Genomic DNA, 17,467 nt, shown 5'->3' with positions numbered 1-17,467 from the left:
TCTACAAATTGGAAGAGCAAGCCATTTAAACTCTTTAAGCTTCAGTTCCCTCACTGTAAAATGGAGCTAGCAACTGCTTTATGTGATAGAGTGTAACTGACAATCTGTAGAAAGGACCATCACAGAGTAGCTAAGAATGTTCTCCCCCACCTTGAACTTCCATTGCATAAATTAAATGAATCCAACTAAATCAGGAAGAATACCTATAATAAAACCTTCTTACCCATTCTGCTTCAGAGAAAATTCTGCCAAAAACTTTGTGGGGCCTGGCATAGTAGCCCATGCCTGTAATTCTAGCACTCTAGGAGGCCACAGAGAGATGACTGCTTAAGGTCAGGAGTTGGAGGACAGCCTGAGCAAGAGCAAAAGCAAAACCCTATCTCTACTAAAAATAGAAAAAAATTAGCTGGGCATGGTAGTGTGTGCCTAGAGTCCCAGCTACTTGGGAAGCTGAGGCAGGAAGATCCTTTGAGTCCAGGAGTTTCAAGTTGTAGTGAGCTATGATGACGCCATGGCACCTAGCCTGGGCAACAGAGTCAAACTCTGTCTCAAACCCCCCCTCCCCAAAATTGTTTTTTGTGAGACTGGTCAAAGTGCTCCCCATCTGAAGTTTATCTCAACTGCATTTAAACTAAAGTCAAATCTCCTCTTGATGAGCACAGATTCCAAGGCTTTGTTTGTTCTTGGTGCTCTCATTGAAGCAGAAAAGAAAGCTACAAAGTCTTCCTCAAATATTAGATATGACTTCTACATAGCTGAGACTTGAATCCGCTTGACAGAATGAAAGAAACAGATAAGGTTTTATGACAAAATGGTAAAGGTGCTTTCATGAGTCACATAAGAAATACAACCTCATTACTTTATGATCTCACCTAACATCATCTAGGTAGCAGAATGTTTTAGGAACAGGGTAAAGGAGGCAGACGATACTACTTTAATAGCAAAGGCACAACGGAAAGACAAAATGTTTCGGTCACTTCAGTTTTGGGCATACTATATAAAGCAAAAGGTTGGACGTGGTAGCTCATGCCTGTAAATCCTAGCACTCTGGGAGGCCGAGTGGGGTGTACTGCTTGAGCTCAGGAGTTCCAGACCAGCCTGAGCAAGAGTAAGACCTCGTCTCTACTAAAAAATAGCCAGGCACTGGGCAGACATGGGTAGACCCAGCTACTCAGGAGGCCAAGGCAAGGGGATTGCTTAAGCCCAAGAGTTGGAGGTTGCTGCAAGCTATGACACCACAGCACTCTACCCAGGACTATAGAGACTCTGTCTCAAAAAAAAAAAAAAAAAAAAGGAAAAGGTAACCATCATTAGAATTAAAACCAAACTATTTTAAAAATTGCTCAGGGAAGAAACAGTTCAGAAAATATTACAAATGAAGCCCTGGATGCAAAAGAAACTCATATTCAAATCATTGCCTGTGAATGATATAAAAGAAAAAATAGCCACTCAATGAGGAGGAAGACAAAGTATTTTTCAACACAAAGGGATTTTAAAAAACTCTAAAATACTCCCAAAGATCATCAATCAAAATAAAAAACCAAAAGCATCCCTTCCTTCCTTATGGCTGCAGAGAAAAATGGGGCAAATAGGCAGCCACAAACATATTAACACAGGTGGGTCTGACCCTGTGCACCAGGCCCATCAATCCACATTATGTGCAAAGAAGACAGGTGGCAAAAAGGAAATTTGTTGCAGATGTGGAGAAGAAAAGAAAGATAAATCTGCTGCCTGAGGAAAGTTGAGAGTGGCAGAATACAAGAGCTTAAAAAAAAATGTCACATCTGGCTCAGTGCCTGTAGCTCAGGAGCTAGGCGCCGGCCACATACAACGGTGCTGGGCCTGGTTTGAACCCAGCTCGGGCCTGCCAAACAACAATGACAACTACAACCAAAAAATAGCCAGGCATTGTGGTGGGCACCTGTAGTCCCAGCTACTTGGGAGGCTGAGGCAAGAGAATCGCTTAAAGCTCAAGAGTTTGAGGTTGCTGTAAGTAGTGACGCTCTACTGAGGGGGACATAGTCAGACTCTGTCTCAAAAAAAAAAAGTCACATGGACTTTTTACCTCTTTTAAAAAGTATAAATGACAATGCTCAAGCAACAAGAATTTTAAGTTGTTTCTAGGAACTATGTATTGCTTTTAGCTTATAATTAATATTGTTTTTATGTGGAACGGAGGGGGGAATAAACTCAATAATCTTTTAGATTAAAACACAATTATAAAAATTATTTTTGAAAGATGACAGGATTAAGACCAAACAAATATGAGTCAAAAATAAATGCCAATGAAATAAATAACTCTTTAAAATAAAATAGCCAATCAAAAAGATAGTAGGAAACTATGATATTAATATCAAGGTTGTCTTTAAGGCAGGAATCTCTTGACTAGGAAAAAAAAGGCAAGAAGCTTTAAAAAGCCAAAGAAAGAATAATGAAGATATATACGTGTCTTGTTAACTTTTGTATATCTAATAACATTACCTCAAAATATATAAAATAAAATATATGTACACATCAAAAATTGCAGAAAATATAGAATAAACGGAAAAGGGAAAAAAGAAAGGAAAAAACAATAGTAATGGGAGTTTAACACTCATCATGAAAATCAAAAGTAAAAAAATGACTAAAGAGCTTAATAATATATACTATAATTAATAAAGTTGTTTTATTAGATCTAGAAAGCTACATCCTAAAGAAAACCTTTTTAAAGCACCCAAAGATCATTCACGAAAACTAATATGGTACAAAGGCACAAAAAAAGTCAATAAATGCTCCGAAGTAGTATTACTATAGACCATATTCTCTAACTGGAAAGCAGTAAGACAACAAGTACCAAAAATAAAACACATACGGGGGGAAAAACCCTTGGAAATTTTAAAACTCTCCTATAGGACTCTTGGGCAGGCAAAAAGAAAATCATGATCTAGGAGGACGGTAGAAGAGGAACAGCATATGGTTCTTATGGGTTTCTTCTCAAAAGCATCTACATCATGGTTCACATCTGTAATCCCAGTACTCTGGGAGGCGGAGGAGGATGGATTGCCTGAGCTCACGGGTTAGAGACCAGCCTGAGCCAGAGGGAGACCTCTTCTCTAAAAATAGCCAAGAGTTGTGGCGGGTGCCTGTAGTCCCAGCTACTCGGGAGGCTGGGGCAAGAGAATTGCCTAAGCCCAGGAGTTGGAGTTTGCTATGATTTGTGACGCTATGGCTCTCTACCGAGGGTGATAAAGTCAGACTCTGTCTCTAAAAATAATAATAATAATTTTTAAAAAATCATCCAGGGAGATTGATGGATCTCATTTTTTAGGAAAAACATTTTTTTAAAAGAAGAAGAAAAAATAATTTCCATTTAGTAGAAGTGATAAAGCTATAAAAAGCAGAGACAACTGTGAGAAGAGAGAATACTAAGAAAAGCTTCAAGCTTAGAATCCCTGCTATTAGCTATAACAGCCTCCCCTTCTTGGGTAGTGATTTTCCTAAAAGCTTTAGGGTATGTTTCTATACCTTTTGTAACAATAATTGAACTACCAGTATAGACTGCTCAAAAATCATGTGATCATCCTGCATTGCTTCTATTTTAACATAAACTGTTAATTCCTAGCATGACCAAAGGGAAAAGAGAACAGAAATAGGAAATAAAGATAAATATGAAAAAGTGAAAATGAATAAAGATAAAACAGGGAAAAATGGCCCTTTCATTGGCCAACTGTAAGAGACATGACCAAATTGTTAATGTTTTCATTCCCTGAACAAATACACTGAACACCAAATATATGTAAAGCTCTGAGGTTTTAGCAGTTAAAGAGGAAGCCACCCAATCTCTCAGGAAATTCAGAATGAAATGAGGGAAATGAGCACTTACATAACTATGCTATACAGTGAGAAATGCTATTAATAGAGAGAAGGAAAAGAACAGGTCAGGGATGCCTTCTAAAGGGGCAGCGTTTAAAGGATGTCTAAGAACTTTCCAGGCAAAAAGGGAAGTACTATAGGGGTTATACATAAACAGGAATGAGAATGACAAGAAAGATGTCAGAGTGGGTGAATGCCATGGTTTTGTAACTAGGAACTTCATAGGGACTAAGTAAAGACTCAATACAATAGTGAGGAGTTTTGACATAGAAAATGTTCTATTTTGCCAAGAACAGTGGCTCACGTCTATAGTCCCAGCCATTTGAGAGTCTGAAGTGAAGTATCAGAAGCAGCCTGGGCAATACAGCAAGACCTCATCTCAAGAAAGGAGAGAACGAAAGAAAGGAAGGAAGGAAGAAAAGAGAGAGAGAAGGAAGGATGGAGAAAGGAAGGAAGGGAAAAGAAAGGAAGGAAAGTAGGAAGACAGGAAGGAAAGAAGGAAAAAAAATTCTATTTTCTTTTTTGTAGAGACAGAGTCTCACTTTATGGCCCTCGTAGAGTGCCGTGGCCTCACACAGCTCACAGCAACCTCCAACTCCTGGGCTTAAGCAATTCTCTTACCTTAGCCTCCCGAGTAGCTGGGAAAAAATTCTATTTTCAAAGGCAAAACCACTGAACTTCTCTGAGTAAAATACTACAGTAACTCTGTTTCTGAAAAATTAACATAGCAGTGCAGCAGTTGTCTGGAATTGGGGGACAAATTCAGATTGAAAGATTAGTTAGGGCGGCGCCTGTAGCTCAGTGGGTAGGGCACTGGCCACATACATGGAGGGTGGCGGGTTCAAACCCCATCCCGGGCAGCTAAAACAACAGTGACAACAACAATAAGAAAACAGCCAAGCATTGTGGTGGGCGCCTGTAGTCCCAGCTACTTGGGAGACTGAGGCAAGAGAATCACTTACGCCCAAGAGTTTGAGGTTGCCGTGAGCTGTGATGCCATAGCATTCTACCCAGGGCAACAAAGTGAGACTCTGTCTCAAAAAAAAAAAAAAAAGGCGGGAAACAACAACAACAAAAAAAAAAAAAAATGAAGAAGAAAAATAAAGATTAATTAGGAAGTTACTGAGATAATCCCCAATGACAGATAACAAAGTGAATATTTGGTTTATATCTGCCCAAAATTCAAGTTCCTTTATTTTGGTAAGAGAACATTAAAATTTGGGGCGGCGCTTGTGGCTCAGTCGGTAGGGCGCTGGCCCCATATACCGAGGGTGGCGGCTTCAAACCTGGCCCCGGCTGAACTGCAACCAAAAAATAGCTGGGCGTTGTGACGGGCGCTACTTGGGAGGCTGAGGCAAGAGAATCGCTTAAGCCCAGGAGTTGGAGGTTGCTGTGAGCTGTGTGATGCCACGGCACTCTACTGAAGGCCATAAAGTGAGACTCTGTCTCTACAAAAAAAAAAAAAAGAGAGAACATTAAAATTTTAATGTTCCACAGGAGAACCACCCCCTCTCTACCACTTACTCTAGGCCATGAGGTTCCAAGAAGGTCTCATCCTGCTTTAGAATCCAGGGTTGGGCACAGAATTTAGGACTGACTTAGCAGCATTTTCCACACCCTAATCACAAGAACAGGAACATAAATCAGTCCAAAAAGAGTCAGCCTCGGTATTTTTGCTTTTGCTGGAGCTGTTAGGACTGCATCTTTTTTGTTGCTGTTGAGATTGCTAAACTTGGCGTTGCTAAGACCTATAGAAACGTTTGCCTGAGAGTGAAACCAACACATCAGGAGGCAGAACCCAGAGACAGGGACAAATGGAGTACTCAGTTTTGGCCAGGTCTGATGCAATAATACACTCTGGATTTTTTAATAATATAAACCATTACATTGGAAATGGAGAGAAAAAGAAGGTTTCAAGAGAAAAATTAAAAAGAGAATTTATTTTTAAACAGTACAGACATTTTATTCCATTGTATAAGCAGAAGTTCCAAAGTATAGTAGCTCCAGGATTAATTAATTCAGTGGTTCAGCAATATTGTCCAGGACCCAGTTTTCCCCTCCACCATCCTCATGTGTGTTGGTTTTGTTCCAAAGCTAATTTTGTTTCCTCTAGTCATAAGAAGGGTGATACTTCACTCATAGAAACAACACCCATAAAAGAAGAGCTCTCTTCTTGCTATGTGTCTCATATCTTAACTTTTCACCAAGGTAACATATTTATTCTTTTTTTTTTTGTTGTAGAGACAGAGTCTCATTTTGTTGCCCTCGGTAGAGTGCCTTGGCATCACACAGCTCACAGCAACCTCCAACTCCTGGGCTTAAGTGATTCTCTTGCCTCAGCCTCCCAAGTAGCTGGGACTACAGGTGCCCGCCACAACGCCTGGCTATTTTTTTGTTGCAGTTTGGCTGGGGCCGGGTTTGAACCCACCACCCTCAGTATATGGGGCCGGCACCCTACCCACTGAGCCACAGGCGCTGCCCATATTTATTCATTATTTACATAAACATTTTTGAAACAGCTTTAATAAAGCATAACTGACATATAATGCATTTCGCAAATTTTAAAAAGTATACAATTTGACACACGTACACACCTGTCATCACTACAATAGAAATAATGAAGATATCAGTGCACCCCAAAGTTTTCACATATGACAAAATTCTGTTCAATGAGATGTAAGGGTAAATCTGAAGGGAGACTTTCAGAATTTTTTTTTTTTTTTTTAAGACAGAGTCTCACTCTGTCGCCCTTGGTAGGGTACTGTGGCATCATAGCTCACAGCAACCTCAAACTCTTGGGTTTAAGTGATCCTCTTGCCCTCAGCCTCCTGAGTAGCTGGGACTACAGGTGTCATTCACAATACCTAGCTAGTTTTTCTATTTTAGTAGAGATGGGGTCTCACTCTTGCTCAGGCTGGTCTGGAATTCCTGAGCTCAAGCAATCCACCCACCTTGGTCTCCCAGAGTGCTAGGATTACAGGCGTAAGTGCATGAGTGCTGGTCCAGAAACAGAATTTTAGAACCTGATAACTTCTTGGATATGGGAAATAGGGAAGAGGGAAGGATCAAATTTCACTCTGAGGCTATTGTTTTGGTTGATGGAGTAGACAATGTTATTAACCAAAACAGAAAACAAGAGAAATTTTGATCAGTGGAATAAGGTTAGTTTTGAGACACTACAAAAGTATCTTGCCATTTGAATTGTGACTCTTATCTGGATCAGTGCACCAGGAAAACTGAGTGATGCACATGTCTGAATTTCAAGCTCAGAAGTAGACTGCATGACCAGGGCAGTCTAGAATGACAGAGCAATGCTAGAACCACTCCTTTAAATGTTTTGTAGTTTCATCAGACATCCTCCATACTGGCCTTTAGGAAACCGTAAGGAAAGTTAGATGTCATCCCTAAGTACTACACGTTTTGCTAGAATGACAGATAACTAGATGGAAAACAGTGGGGAAATCTATGATATAATTATACTACTAAGGTAAAGTTAAAAGGTAAGCTAAGTCAACATTCCAGATGGAGTGCTCAATTCAGACAAGCCATGGAAAGAGGAAGAACAAGTTATGCCATTGTAAATAGTAACTTGTGCAGCACACACCCACTTTATTTCAAAAAACTGGGAAGGGAATAGAAGTAGATTTATTTTTGCACTTTATTATATACCAGGCACTCAGTAAGGAGCTTTATTATACATGTTATTTTACTGAATCCTCACAATTTCCAGGCAGGAAGTCATTCCTCTTCCCACTCAGACAGGTTAAAGAACTTGATAAAGTCAAGTTAAGCAGAGGAGCTAGAGTTCAGTGCAGATCTATCTGGCTTTAAAGTCTATGCACATTTCTCTGTATCAGCTGCTTTCAGAATATATACTATTGAAAAATTTTTATCCTTTAAAAAACTGATGCAGTCTCATCAAGATTGTTTCTGGGGCGGCACTTGTGGCTCAGTGAGTAGGCGCCGGCCCCATATACCAAGAGTGGTGGGTTTGGACCTGGCCCTGGCCAAACTGCAACAAAAAAATAGCTGGGTGTTGTGGTGGGCACCTGTAGTCCCCACTACTCGGAAGGTTAAGGCAAGAGAATTGCCTAAGTCCAAGAGCTGGAGCTCTTGGATGCCACAGCACTCGACCAAGGTGACAGAGTGAGACTCTTGTCTCAAAAAAAAAAAAAAAAAAGATTGTTTCTGAATTAGATATTCTATTGGCCATAGAAAGGTAATGTTTGCAGTGTCCCAACCATACATTTTAATTAACAGGTCTAAGACATGTATTTACCAGTTGTCTACCTGGAGCTAAGGAGGCCATCAGTAAAATGAAGCTTCATTAAACAACACATTAAGAATTAACTAGCCACCAACAGAGCAGGCCTATAACAATAATATGAATGACGTGTGAGGATAAACCCATTGCTGAAATTAGCCTTGATTAAAGTTCTTTAAGAGGCAAACAGAAAAAGAATAACAGACAGGAAAAGATACCAATAAAGAAGCCATTAGAGCGGTGCCTGTGGCTCAAAGGAGTAGGGTGCTGGCTCCATATGCCGGAGGTGGTGGGTTCAAACCCAGCTTGGGCCAAAATAAAACAATGTAAAAGAAGCCATCTACTGGTCTGAACGGCAGGCACAGAATGTTATAAGATTGATTCACTGTCTTCCACATTTCTTTGTCACCATTTGCACTGATATTAAAAGTGCAGAGTCTGGCTGGGCACAGTGGCTCATGCCTACAATCTCAGGACTTTGGAGGCCAAGGCAGGAGGATCACTTGAGGCTAAGAGTTTGAGACTAGCCTGGACAATAGTGAGACCCTGTCTCTCCAAACAATAAGGCAGACTCCGGAGCCAAAATGCCTGGGTTTGAATCCTAGTTCCACCAGGGATTTGCTGCATGGCCTTGACAAGTTACATATCCTATCCATATCTGTTTCCACATCTGTGGAATGGTAATAATAATGGTACCTACCTCCTGTACAGTAGTTATGAGAATTAAGTTAATATAGTATTTACATCTTAATATCTTAAAACAAGAAGTAATGAGTATGAAGTAAATGAGTGTTTGTTAACTACATTAAATAAATAACTAACCCAATTCCAGCTAGATGGGAAAGAAATTTGAACTTGAATTTCTAACAATTTGAACTTGAATTTCTAACTCAGCCTCCACCACATAAACTGGTAGAGGAAAATCAAAATAACTCTAAAACTTGTTTAGAATTTACATGGGTCCTTTTACATGAAGCATTTCACAGACACCTGGAGAAGAATAAATAGCCAAATATACATAAGTGGAAACTGAAACATGGAAAAGGGAAGTAAGATGTTCAGTTTCACTTAGTACACTTTACTCATAGATCTCCGGCAGGAACCCCAAAGTCCTGTCAGTCCAGGTTTTGTACAGCAGGCCACAGGCTACCTGTGCACATAAAAATAGCAACTCTTCAACCAGTCACAACATCCCATTATTTTCTCATTGTATTTTCTCAAATGTAAATCTTCTGCCTCCAGTCTTTGGACCCCAACAGCTCCTAAGACTATCACTGTAACTGAAACTGTTCCTAAATGTTAAGTGACTCCCTTAAGCCACATTCCTGTTTTAGCCTGTTACCATTCTGGCTTCTTAAGAGGTTAAGCCCAGAGTACCTAATGAAGCAAACCCTAAATATGGGAAGCACCTTTATGGAGTCCAATCCATCCTTATGGAGTCCAAAGTAGTTTTTAAAAGGTCGGGTGTGGTGGCTCAAACCTGTAATCCTAGCACTCTGGGAGGTCAAGGCAGGCGCACTGATTCAGCTCAGGAGTCCAACATCAGCACCAGCAAATCGAGATCCCTTTTCTAAAAATAGCCAGGCATGTGGCAGGTGCCTGTCAGTTTGAGGTTGCTGTTAGCTGTGATGCCACAGTACTCTACTGAGGTTGACAGAATGAGACTCTGTCTCAAAAAAATAAAAAATAAAGAGTTTTTAAAATCTTAAATTTCCTAATTTCTAGATGATATAAACTTTCTGACAATAGTTCCATGTAAATAAATATGAACTTACTTAGTTTGCACTGTGAGGAAGAAGTGAAAGTTTTAAAGATGAAAAGGAAATGAGAGAGAGGTCCTGACTCTGACAGGGACCCAGCATTGACAAAGGGCATGGACACACATTTCTGGTCTCATTAGCAAGCCCCACCCCAGTGCCATTACAATCGCTCACTTTGATCCTCAGGCCTTCCTTCTTACCCTCTGCGCCACTCATCCCGGTTTCAGTTTTTTCCTAGGAATTCTTGCATCACCTTCTCAACACTGGCCCCACTTGCTATCACCGCAAGTTTCAAGTCAGGACACCAATCTTGTACCCTGCTCCTCTCTATAGACTCTGGCCTATAAAATCTCACCACAGCACCTCAGTCTTTTTCTTCCAGACTTTCAGTATCAGCCTCCTCTCCAGCAGTCTTGGATCCGAACTTCACCCTCTTCTGCTTCCCCTGCCCTATCCTACCTGCTCTCCCTTCGCCCTCACTAAGCCGGTTCCCTGGTCCTATCCACGCCCTGCCCGTCCTTCCTCTCCTAAATTCTTCCCCAAACAAGTCTGCCGCATTAGTACCTCTCAGATCCGTCCCGCCTGGAGCCTCAAGTCCCCTTGCCCTCCAAATCCTTCCAAGCGCTTTGGCACATACCCCCGCCTCTGACTCCTCCGCCCCCTCACAGCCCACCTGCTCTCCTCCGGCAGGCGCTCCCCGCAGCAGCCGAGCTCCATTCCCGTGCCCTCCGGCCGCATCCGGGGCTGCGAGACCGCCTCCTCGCTGAAGGGAGGCGTCCCTCCCTCAGGGCTCCCGGAGCCCCCAGCGGCCAGAGGAGACACCTCCAGCTAGTGGGCTCGAAGTGACGCGCCACACCGGGCAGCAGCAGCCTCAATGACTGCTGTCTCAGCTGCGGTTTCTATCCCTGCCACCCCACTTCCGGCTCCAAGAACTACAACTCCCAGGAAGCCTTTCCAAGACCAAGGCGCTCCCGGCATGCACCGCCCTATCCAATCCGAGGCCGCGCTCTCGGCGGACCGCAGACCCTGGCGGAATGCGGGGCGGGCTTGCACCCGGCTGAGGCTCTGTCTCAAAAAAAAAAAAAAAAAAAAAAAAAGGATTTCAGGCTTCGTGCCCGCAGCACAGTGGTCACGGCCCAGCCCGGGCCAGCTAAACAAGGACAACTGCAACAAAAAATAGCTAGGCATTATGGCTGGTGCCTGTAGTCCTAGCCACTTGGGAGGCTGAGGCAAGAGAATCACTTAAGCCCAAGAGTTGGAGGTTGCTGTGCGCTGTGACGCCACAGTACTCTACCAAGGGCAACACAGTGAGACTCTGTCTCAAAAAAAAAATAGGATTTTCCTGCACCAGAATGCATGTACTATTATGTTCCTTACTCCTTCCCAACTTTTGACTGCTAAGAATCAGTAGTTCCCAAACTAGCATGCTTCTTTATGGCTGCCTTTGCTGCTATCCATCTTTTCTTCCCTTTTTCTCCTGGCTAACTCATAGTCATCCTTAAAAACTCTGCTCTGACATCCGTCCTCTAGGAAACCTTTTCCCAAAGCCTGTGCTTCCTGCTCTTGTTTCCTGATCCCAAAGCAACCCTTGCTCTTGAGAGTTTTTGAGCTTTTCAATGTAAATTGCTGAGGTCTCCAAATACCACCACTAAAGTTTAACCAGGATGGGCTGAAGTGGGATTAATTCCATGTGGACTAGACCAGAGTTATTTTCTAGCCTACACTTCCGAATGAGTGCGGTTCCCAGGGTGTAGTGTGACAGGAGCATGTGAGGCTGCCGAGACTGGAAGGGTCAGCTGGAGCTTCCAACGCCAGTGTCCTGTCACCAAAGGTAGATTCCAATGGCATCACAGCTCACAGCAACCTCCAACTCCTAGGCTTAAGCGATTCTCTTGCCTCAGCCTCCCAAGTAGCTGGGACTACAGGTGCCCGCCACAACACCTGGCTATTTTTTGGTTGCAGTTGTCTTTGCTGTTTGGCAGGCCCAGGCTGGATTCAAACCTGCCAACTCTGGTGTATGTGGCTGGCACCTTAGCCGCTTGAGCTATAGGCGCTAAGCCCTGAAATCCTATTTTGGATTTTATCCTGAAAACAATTAGCAAATCAAGGATATGCAAATTAGTAATTTGATCAAACCTGATGAGAGAGCTAATTTGACAATGTGGAAAGGGGATGGGGTGAGTACTATGCTGGTGGTAAAGGCAGAAGAAAAGAGACTGGAAGTCATTATGGGGGACAAGCAAGTAATTCTAACTCAGCCTCCACCACATAAACTGGTAGAGGAAAATCAAAATAACCCTAAAACTTGTTTAGAATTTACATGGGTCCTTTTACATAAAGCATTTCACAGACACCTGGAATAGAGGTGAACTAGTTAAAGGAATGGTGAAAACTCCGAACTGGAAAGCTTATGCCTCATCCAAGAAGGAAAGTCTTAGTGTAACTGAACATTACCAACTATTCTGATTTTTTAAAAAAGCTAGAACAGTTATTAAATGCAATTTCCAAAGTTTTAAATGTTGGCAACAAATTTTTTTTTGTGTGGTTTTTGGCAGGGGCTGGGTATGAACCTGCCACCTCCGGCATATGGGACCGGTGCCCTACTCCTTGAGCCACAGGCGCCGCCCCCTGGCAACAAATTTTTAAAAATTGCACAGACCAAACAAAGCCTGTCTGATGGTGGGCTTCTGGTTGCTATTTTGCAGCCAGGCCTAACCTGGGCACTGGCTGTGGAGAATACACAAGTTCAGATAGAGCAATGTTAAGGCAATACACTCAACACTACTCTGTGAAGGAGTGGATATGACCAATGGAGATAGGAAGGGATCAAAGACAACTTCATGAAAAACTAATGACTATCAACAATTAGAAAGTCACAGGTGCTTACACTAATAATCCCAGCACTCTGGGAGGAGAAGGCAGGAGGATTGCTTGAGGTCCTGAATGTACTTTAAAATTTACTTTTTCAGTACACCTACCAATATACAACCCAAACTACAGTGTACCCACTGGGGTCTCAGCCTTCACAGAGAACGGCCATTCTCCAGACAATAGTTTCAGTTCAGTTGATATTATTTTTGCATTACAGTTTTGCTTGAAAATACAGTAGACAGGTGGCACCTGTGCCTCAGTGAGTAGGGTGCGGGCCCCATATACCGAGTGCGGAGGGTTCAAACCCAGCCCCGGCCAAACTGCAACAAAATATAGCTGGGCGTTGTGATGGGCACCTGTAGTCCCAACTACTCGGGAGGCTGAGGCAAGAGAATCGCCCAGGTGTTGGAGGTTGCTGTGAGCTGTGTGACGTCACAGCACTCTACCGAGGGCGCTACAGTAAGACTCTGTCTCTACAAAAAAAAAAAGAAAAGAAAATACAATAGAACCTCTGTAAGTTGACCCAAGAGACTATAAGAAACTGGTCAACATATAGAGGTAGTCAACATAAGGAACTATCCTACTGTACTGATACCTACATGTGGTACATGTCTGGTCTACGAAAATTAGGTCAGCTTAAGGAGGTGGTCAATGTAGGGAGGCGGTCAACTATAGAGATTCTACTGTATTTTTATATCCGTATATAGAGAGATAATTTTTCTTTTTTGGAGACAGATCTTGCTTTGTTGCCCTGGATAGAATACAGGGGTGTGCAACTTCACATTTCCTGGGTTCAAGCCATCCTGCTGCCTCAGCTTCCATCACACCCAGCCAATTTTTTCTATTTTTCATGGAGATGGGGTCTTGCTCTTGCTCTGGCGGGCCATGAACTCCTGCCTAGGCCTCCCAGAGAACTAGGATTACAGGCATAAGCCGTGGGCCCCCACCATGAATTTATATTTTAAAAGTCAAACACCTGAAGAACTTTATTTGATCTTAATCCATCTACTTGTTTTCAAGTTTACAGTGCTGCTCTTTTTATACACATAATAGGCCCTAGAGTACTACTGGCAGAAAGCCAGTTTCACTCAAGGATCAGTCATTCAAATAAATGGATTTTTTTTTTTTTTTTGGAGACAGAGCCTCAAGCTGTCCCCACTGGGTAGAGTGCTGTGGCATCACAGCTCACAGCAACCTCCAACTCCTGAGCTTAAACAGTTCTCTTGCCTTAGCCTCCCATGCAGCTGGGACTACAGGTGCCCACCACAATGCCTGGCTATTTTTTGATTGTAGTTGTCATTGTTGTTTGGCAGGCCCAGGCTGGATTCGAACCCACCAGCTCTGGTGTAAGTGGCTGGCGCCTTAGCCATTTGAGCTATAGGCACAGAGCCATAACTGGATTTTTAAAACCTTATTACATTTATCTATTTGCCAAAATTTGGTTTTAAATTGGATCTTCTTGACTATATTCAACAAATATCAATATAATCATGAATATATTCTGTTTCATTATAGTCACTAAAATTATTCTTAGCAACTTTTTTATAATCTTCAATTTTTTTCTTTCTTTTCTTTTCTTTTTCTTTTTCTTTTTTTTTTTTGTAGAGATGGGGGTCTTGCCCTTGCTCAGGCTGGTCTGGAACTCCTGAGCTTAAGAGATTCTCCTGTCTTGACCTCCCGGAGTGCTAGGATGATAGGCTAAAGTATTCAAATTTTAATAGCTAAGGGATATCTCATCTCCCACTGGCCAAGTCAGAAACAAGTTACAAGTTGAGTTTCAAAATGAACAACTCAGGAGATTTATACATACCCATATTTTCTTCAAAGGTAAGTACAACCCTTATATTCTTTACCCCTTTGCTTGTCAGGGTAAAATTTTTGAACACCAGCGAGTCCATGAATTTTTGTGGACAGATAGATATGCAAATAATAAATAAATAGAAAAAGGAAGAAAGGGGGATGGGAACTCCATTTCACAGATTAATGTCAACTAATGAGTGTAGAGGGATGTCAAATTAGAAAAATGGGTATTTTTGGCTTGGCGCCTGTAGCTTGGTGGTTAGACCGTTGGCCACATACACCGGGACTGGCGGGTTCAAACCCAGCCCAGGCCATCCTAAACAACAACAACAACAACAAAAATAGCTGGGCATTGTAGCGGGCGTCTATAGTCCCAGCTACTTGGGAGGCCGAGGCAAGAGAATTGCTTAAGCCCAAGAGTTTGAGGTTGCTGTGAGCTGTGATGCCATGGCATTCTACCAAGGGTGACATAATGAGACTCTGCCTCAAAAAAAAGGTTATTTTGCAACCACCATAGTAATAATTGATTCAGGCAAAAATCATCAATGGATGCTAACGCCATTAGTGAAATTTGTTCTGAAACAGTATTTATACAGTCTCAAAATACTGGATTACTTATGGACTATTCATAATAAATGGAGTGCAGGGGAGTTACCTTTAAAATAGAGAAATCTGGTAGGCATCACCTTAGCCAAGTGATCAAAGTAAGATCACCAATTATGAAACAAAATGGCATCCTGTCCCTCCTGATGTTAGGCATAGAAAAGGACAAAACATTACCTAGACACTATTGCTGACAAAAATGAATGACCTGCAGGGAATTATAGGTTGACTATAAGAGAAAGCCAAATTGAGGGACAAGCCAGGCAACAACCACTTTTTTTTTTTTTTACTGTTAAATCATAGCTGTGCACGTTAGTGCAATCAAGGGGTACAATGTGCTGGTTTCATATACAGTCTGAAATATTCTCATCAAACTGTTCAACGTGGCTTTCATGGCATTTTTTAGTTACTGTATGTAGACATTTGTATTCTGCATTTAGTAAGTTTCGCCTGTACCCATTCTAAGATGCACCGTAGGTGTGGCCTCACCCATTACCCTCTCTCCACCCTAACCTCACCCCTCCCTTCCACTTCCTTGGCCTTTTCCCCATATTCTTGTGCTATAGTTGGGTTATAGCCTTCATGTGAAAGCTATAAATTAGCTTCATAGTAGGGCTGAGTACATTGGATAATTTTTCTTCCATTCCTGAGATATTTTGCTAAGAAGAATATGTTCCAGCTCCATCCATGTAAACATGAAAGAGGTAAAGTCTCCATCTTTCTTTAAGGCTGCATAATATTCCATGGTATACATGTACCACAATTTGCTAGTCCACTCGTGGGTCGATGGGCACTTGGGCTTCTTCCATGACTTAGCAATTGTGAATTGGGCTGCAATAAATATTCTGGTACAGATGTCTTTATTATATTGTGATTTTTGGTCTTCTGAGTATAAACCTAATGCAACAACCACTTTTAAGCTTCAAAATGTAAATCTCACAAAGGACAAGGCTGATGACCTTTTTTTAGATGAAAAGAGACAAGAGGCGGGACAAAGAAATGCAACATGTGAACCTGGACTGGATCTTAGATTGGGAAAAAAACTGATATACAATTTTTTTTTAGTATAATTGGCAAAATTTGAACATATACTATATGTTGGATAATGGTGTTGCATCCATGTTTAATTTTCTAAACTTGATAACTTTGGCATAGTTATGTTAAAGAGTTTCCTTACAGGTATATTTTAAAGAGTCCTAACAGCAAATAATATCTATCTATTTCTACATAGAGGGAAAGCAAATGTGGTAAAACTAATAGTTGGTGAATCTCTGGCAGACCCAGAGTCGTGGGTAAGAGGGCCAGCTTAGCGCTATGCTGCAGGCGCTGCTGAGCCCACAGCAGAAGTCCTTTGTTGCACAGTTTCTGGCAGAGCTAGAGTCTCTACACAGCTCAGCCCTAGGGCCCTGCTCGCCTGCGGGCACTGCAGCTGGCGGCCCTTTCGCCTCCGCCCACCTTTCCTGAGGCTGATTTGCCTTAAACTCCCTAAAATCTCCGCAGCCCTGGTTTCTGCTGCGAACAGTCTGTAATTATAAAAGATGACAAAGCCCGGCCACAGCAGCTGTGTGCTCCAGGAGCTAAAGAAGCAGAGAGAATGGGGTTTTACTCTGCGACGCAATTGATGACATTTACTTTCAAGCACACAAAGCAGTTCTAGCTGCCTGCAGCTATTTTAAAGTGTTTTTCATGAGCCATCGGCATAGTACTGAACAACTGAATCTCAGCAACATGAAAATTAGTGCAAAGTGTTTTGATCTCATTTTGCAATTTATGTATTTAGGAAGAATTATGACAGCTCCCTCCAGTTTTGAGCAGTGTAGAGTGGCAATGAACTACCTGCAGCCATACAATGTTACTGACTGCATAGAAGACACACACCGAACAGACTTTTCTAGTCCAAAATGTACATCTTTTGCTTTCATCAAGCAGAACAGCAAAATGGTATTTGGGGTAGGAATGTATGAAGATCCTGTGGCTAGAAATGGCAATGAAGAAGCAGGGGGACAGATAGGGAGGCTCAAGCAGGGACCATGGCCGACGGCGGCTCGGTCACATCGTCAAGATGGAAGTAGAATACAGCACTACTGTGGATGCGCCTGCCCGAGTGCGAGAAGCTGACTAAGACAAGGAAAGTGAGACTAGAAAAAGTTGAGTCACATGCCCCAAGATCATACAGCTAGAAAAGTGGTGGAGCCAGATGCGGGCCCAGGCAGACGGATTTTAGAGCTTATGCTCTTACCCACCATGCTGTTTTGCCTCCTGAGCCAAGTGTGATGAGAACCTGAACTTCTGAGCACCTGCCCAGGAAAAGGAAGCA

At 42.2% G+C, this 17,467-nt stretch overlaps 1 protein-coding gene across 17 annotated transcripts in view; it reads right to left on the bottom strand.

Moving 5' to 3' along the window:
• Nucleotides 1-17,467, bottom strand: part of RUBCN (rubicon autophagy regulator) — a 91,063-nt gene that overhangs the window by 58,224 nt on the left and 15,372 nt on the right. For 10 of the 17 annotated variants that reach the window (XM_053564513.1, XM_053564516.1, XM_053564521.1 and 7 more), the window contains exon 1: nt 10,550-10,778. The exons of 4 other annotated variants lie outside the window; for them this stretch is intronic. In XM_053564513.1, coding sequence (XP_053420488.1) covers nt 10,550-10,614 — 65 coding nt within the window. In that variant the 5' untranslated portion in view covers nt 10,615-10,778. Of the gene's footprint in view, nt 1-5,376; nt 5,439-10,549; nt 10,787-17,467 lie in introns of those variants that run through there. 3 more of the 17 variants (XM_053564514.1, XM_053564531.1, XM_053564528.1) reach the window with 3 other exon arrangements.

The sequence above is a fragment of the Nycticebus coucang genome, chromosome 16 (genome assembly GCF_027406575.1).
Source record: "Nycticebus coucang isolate mNycCou1 chromosome 16, mNycCou1.pri, whole genome shotgun sequence".
NCBI classification, from domain to species: domain Eukaryota; kingdom Metazoa; phylum Chordata; class Mammalia; order Primates; family Lorisidae; genus Nycticebus; species Nycticebus coucang.
The sequence above is the reverse complement of the archived record's forward strand: the minus strand, read 5'-3'. Positions and strand labels throughout refer to the sequence as shown.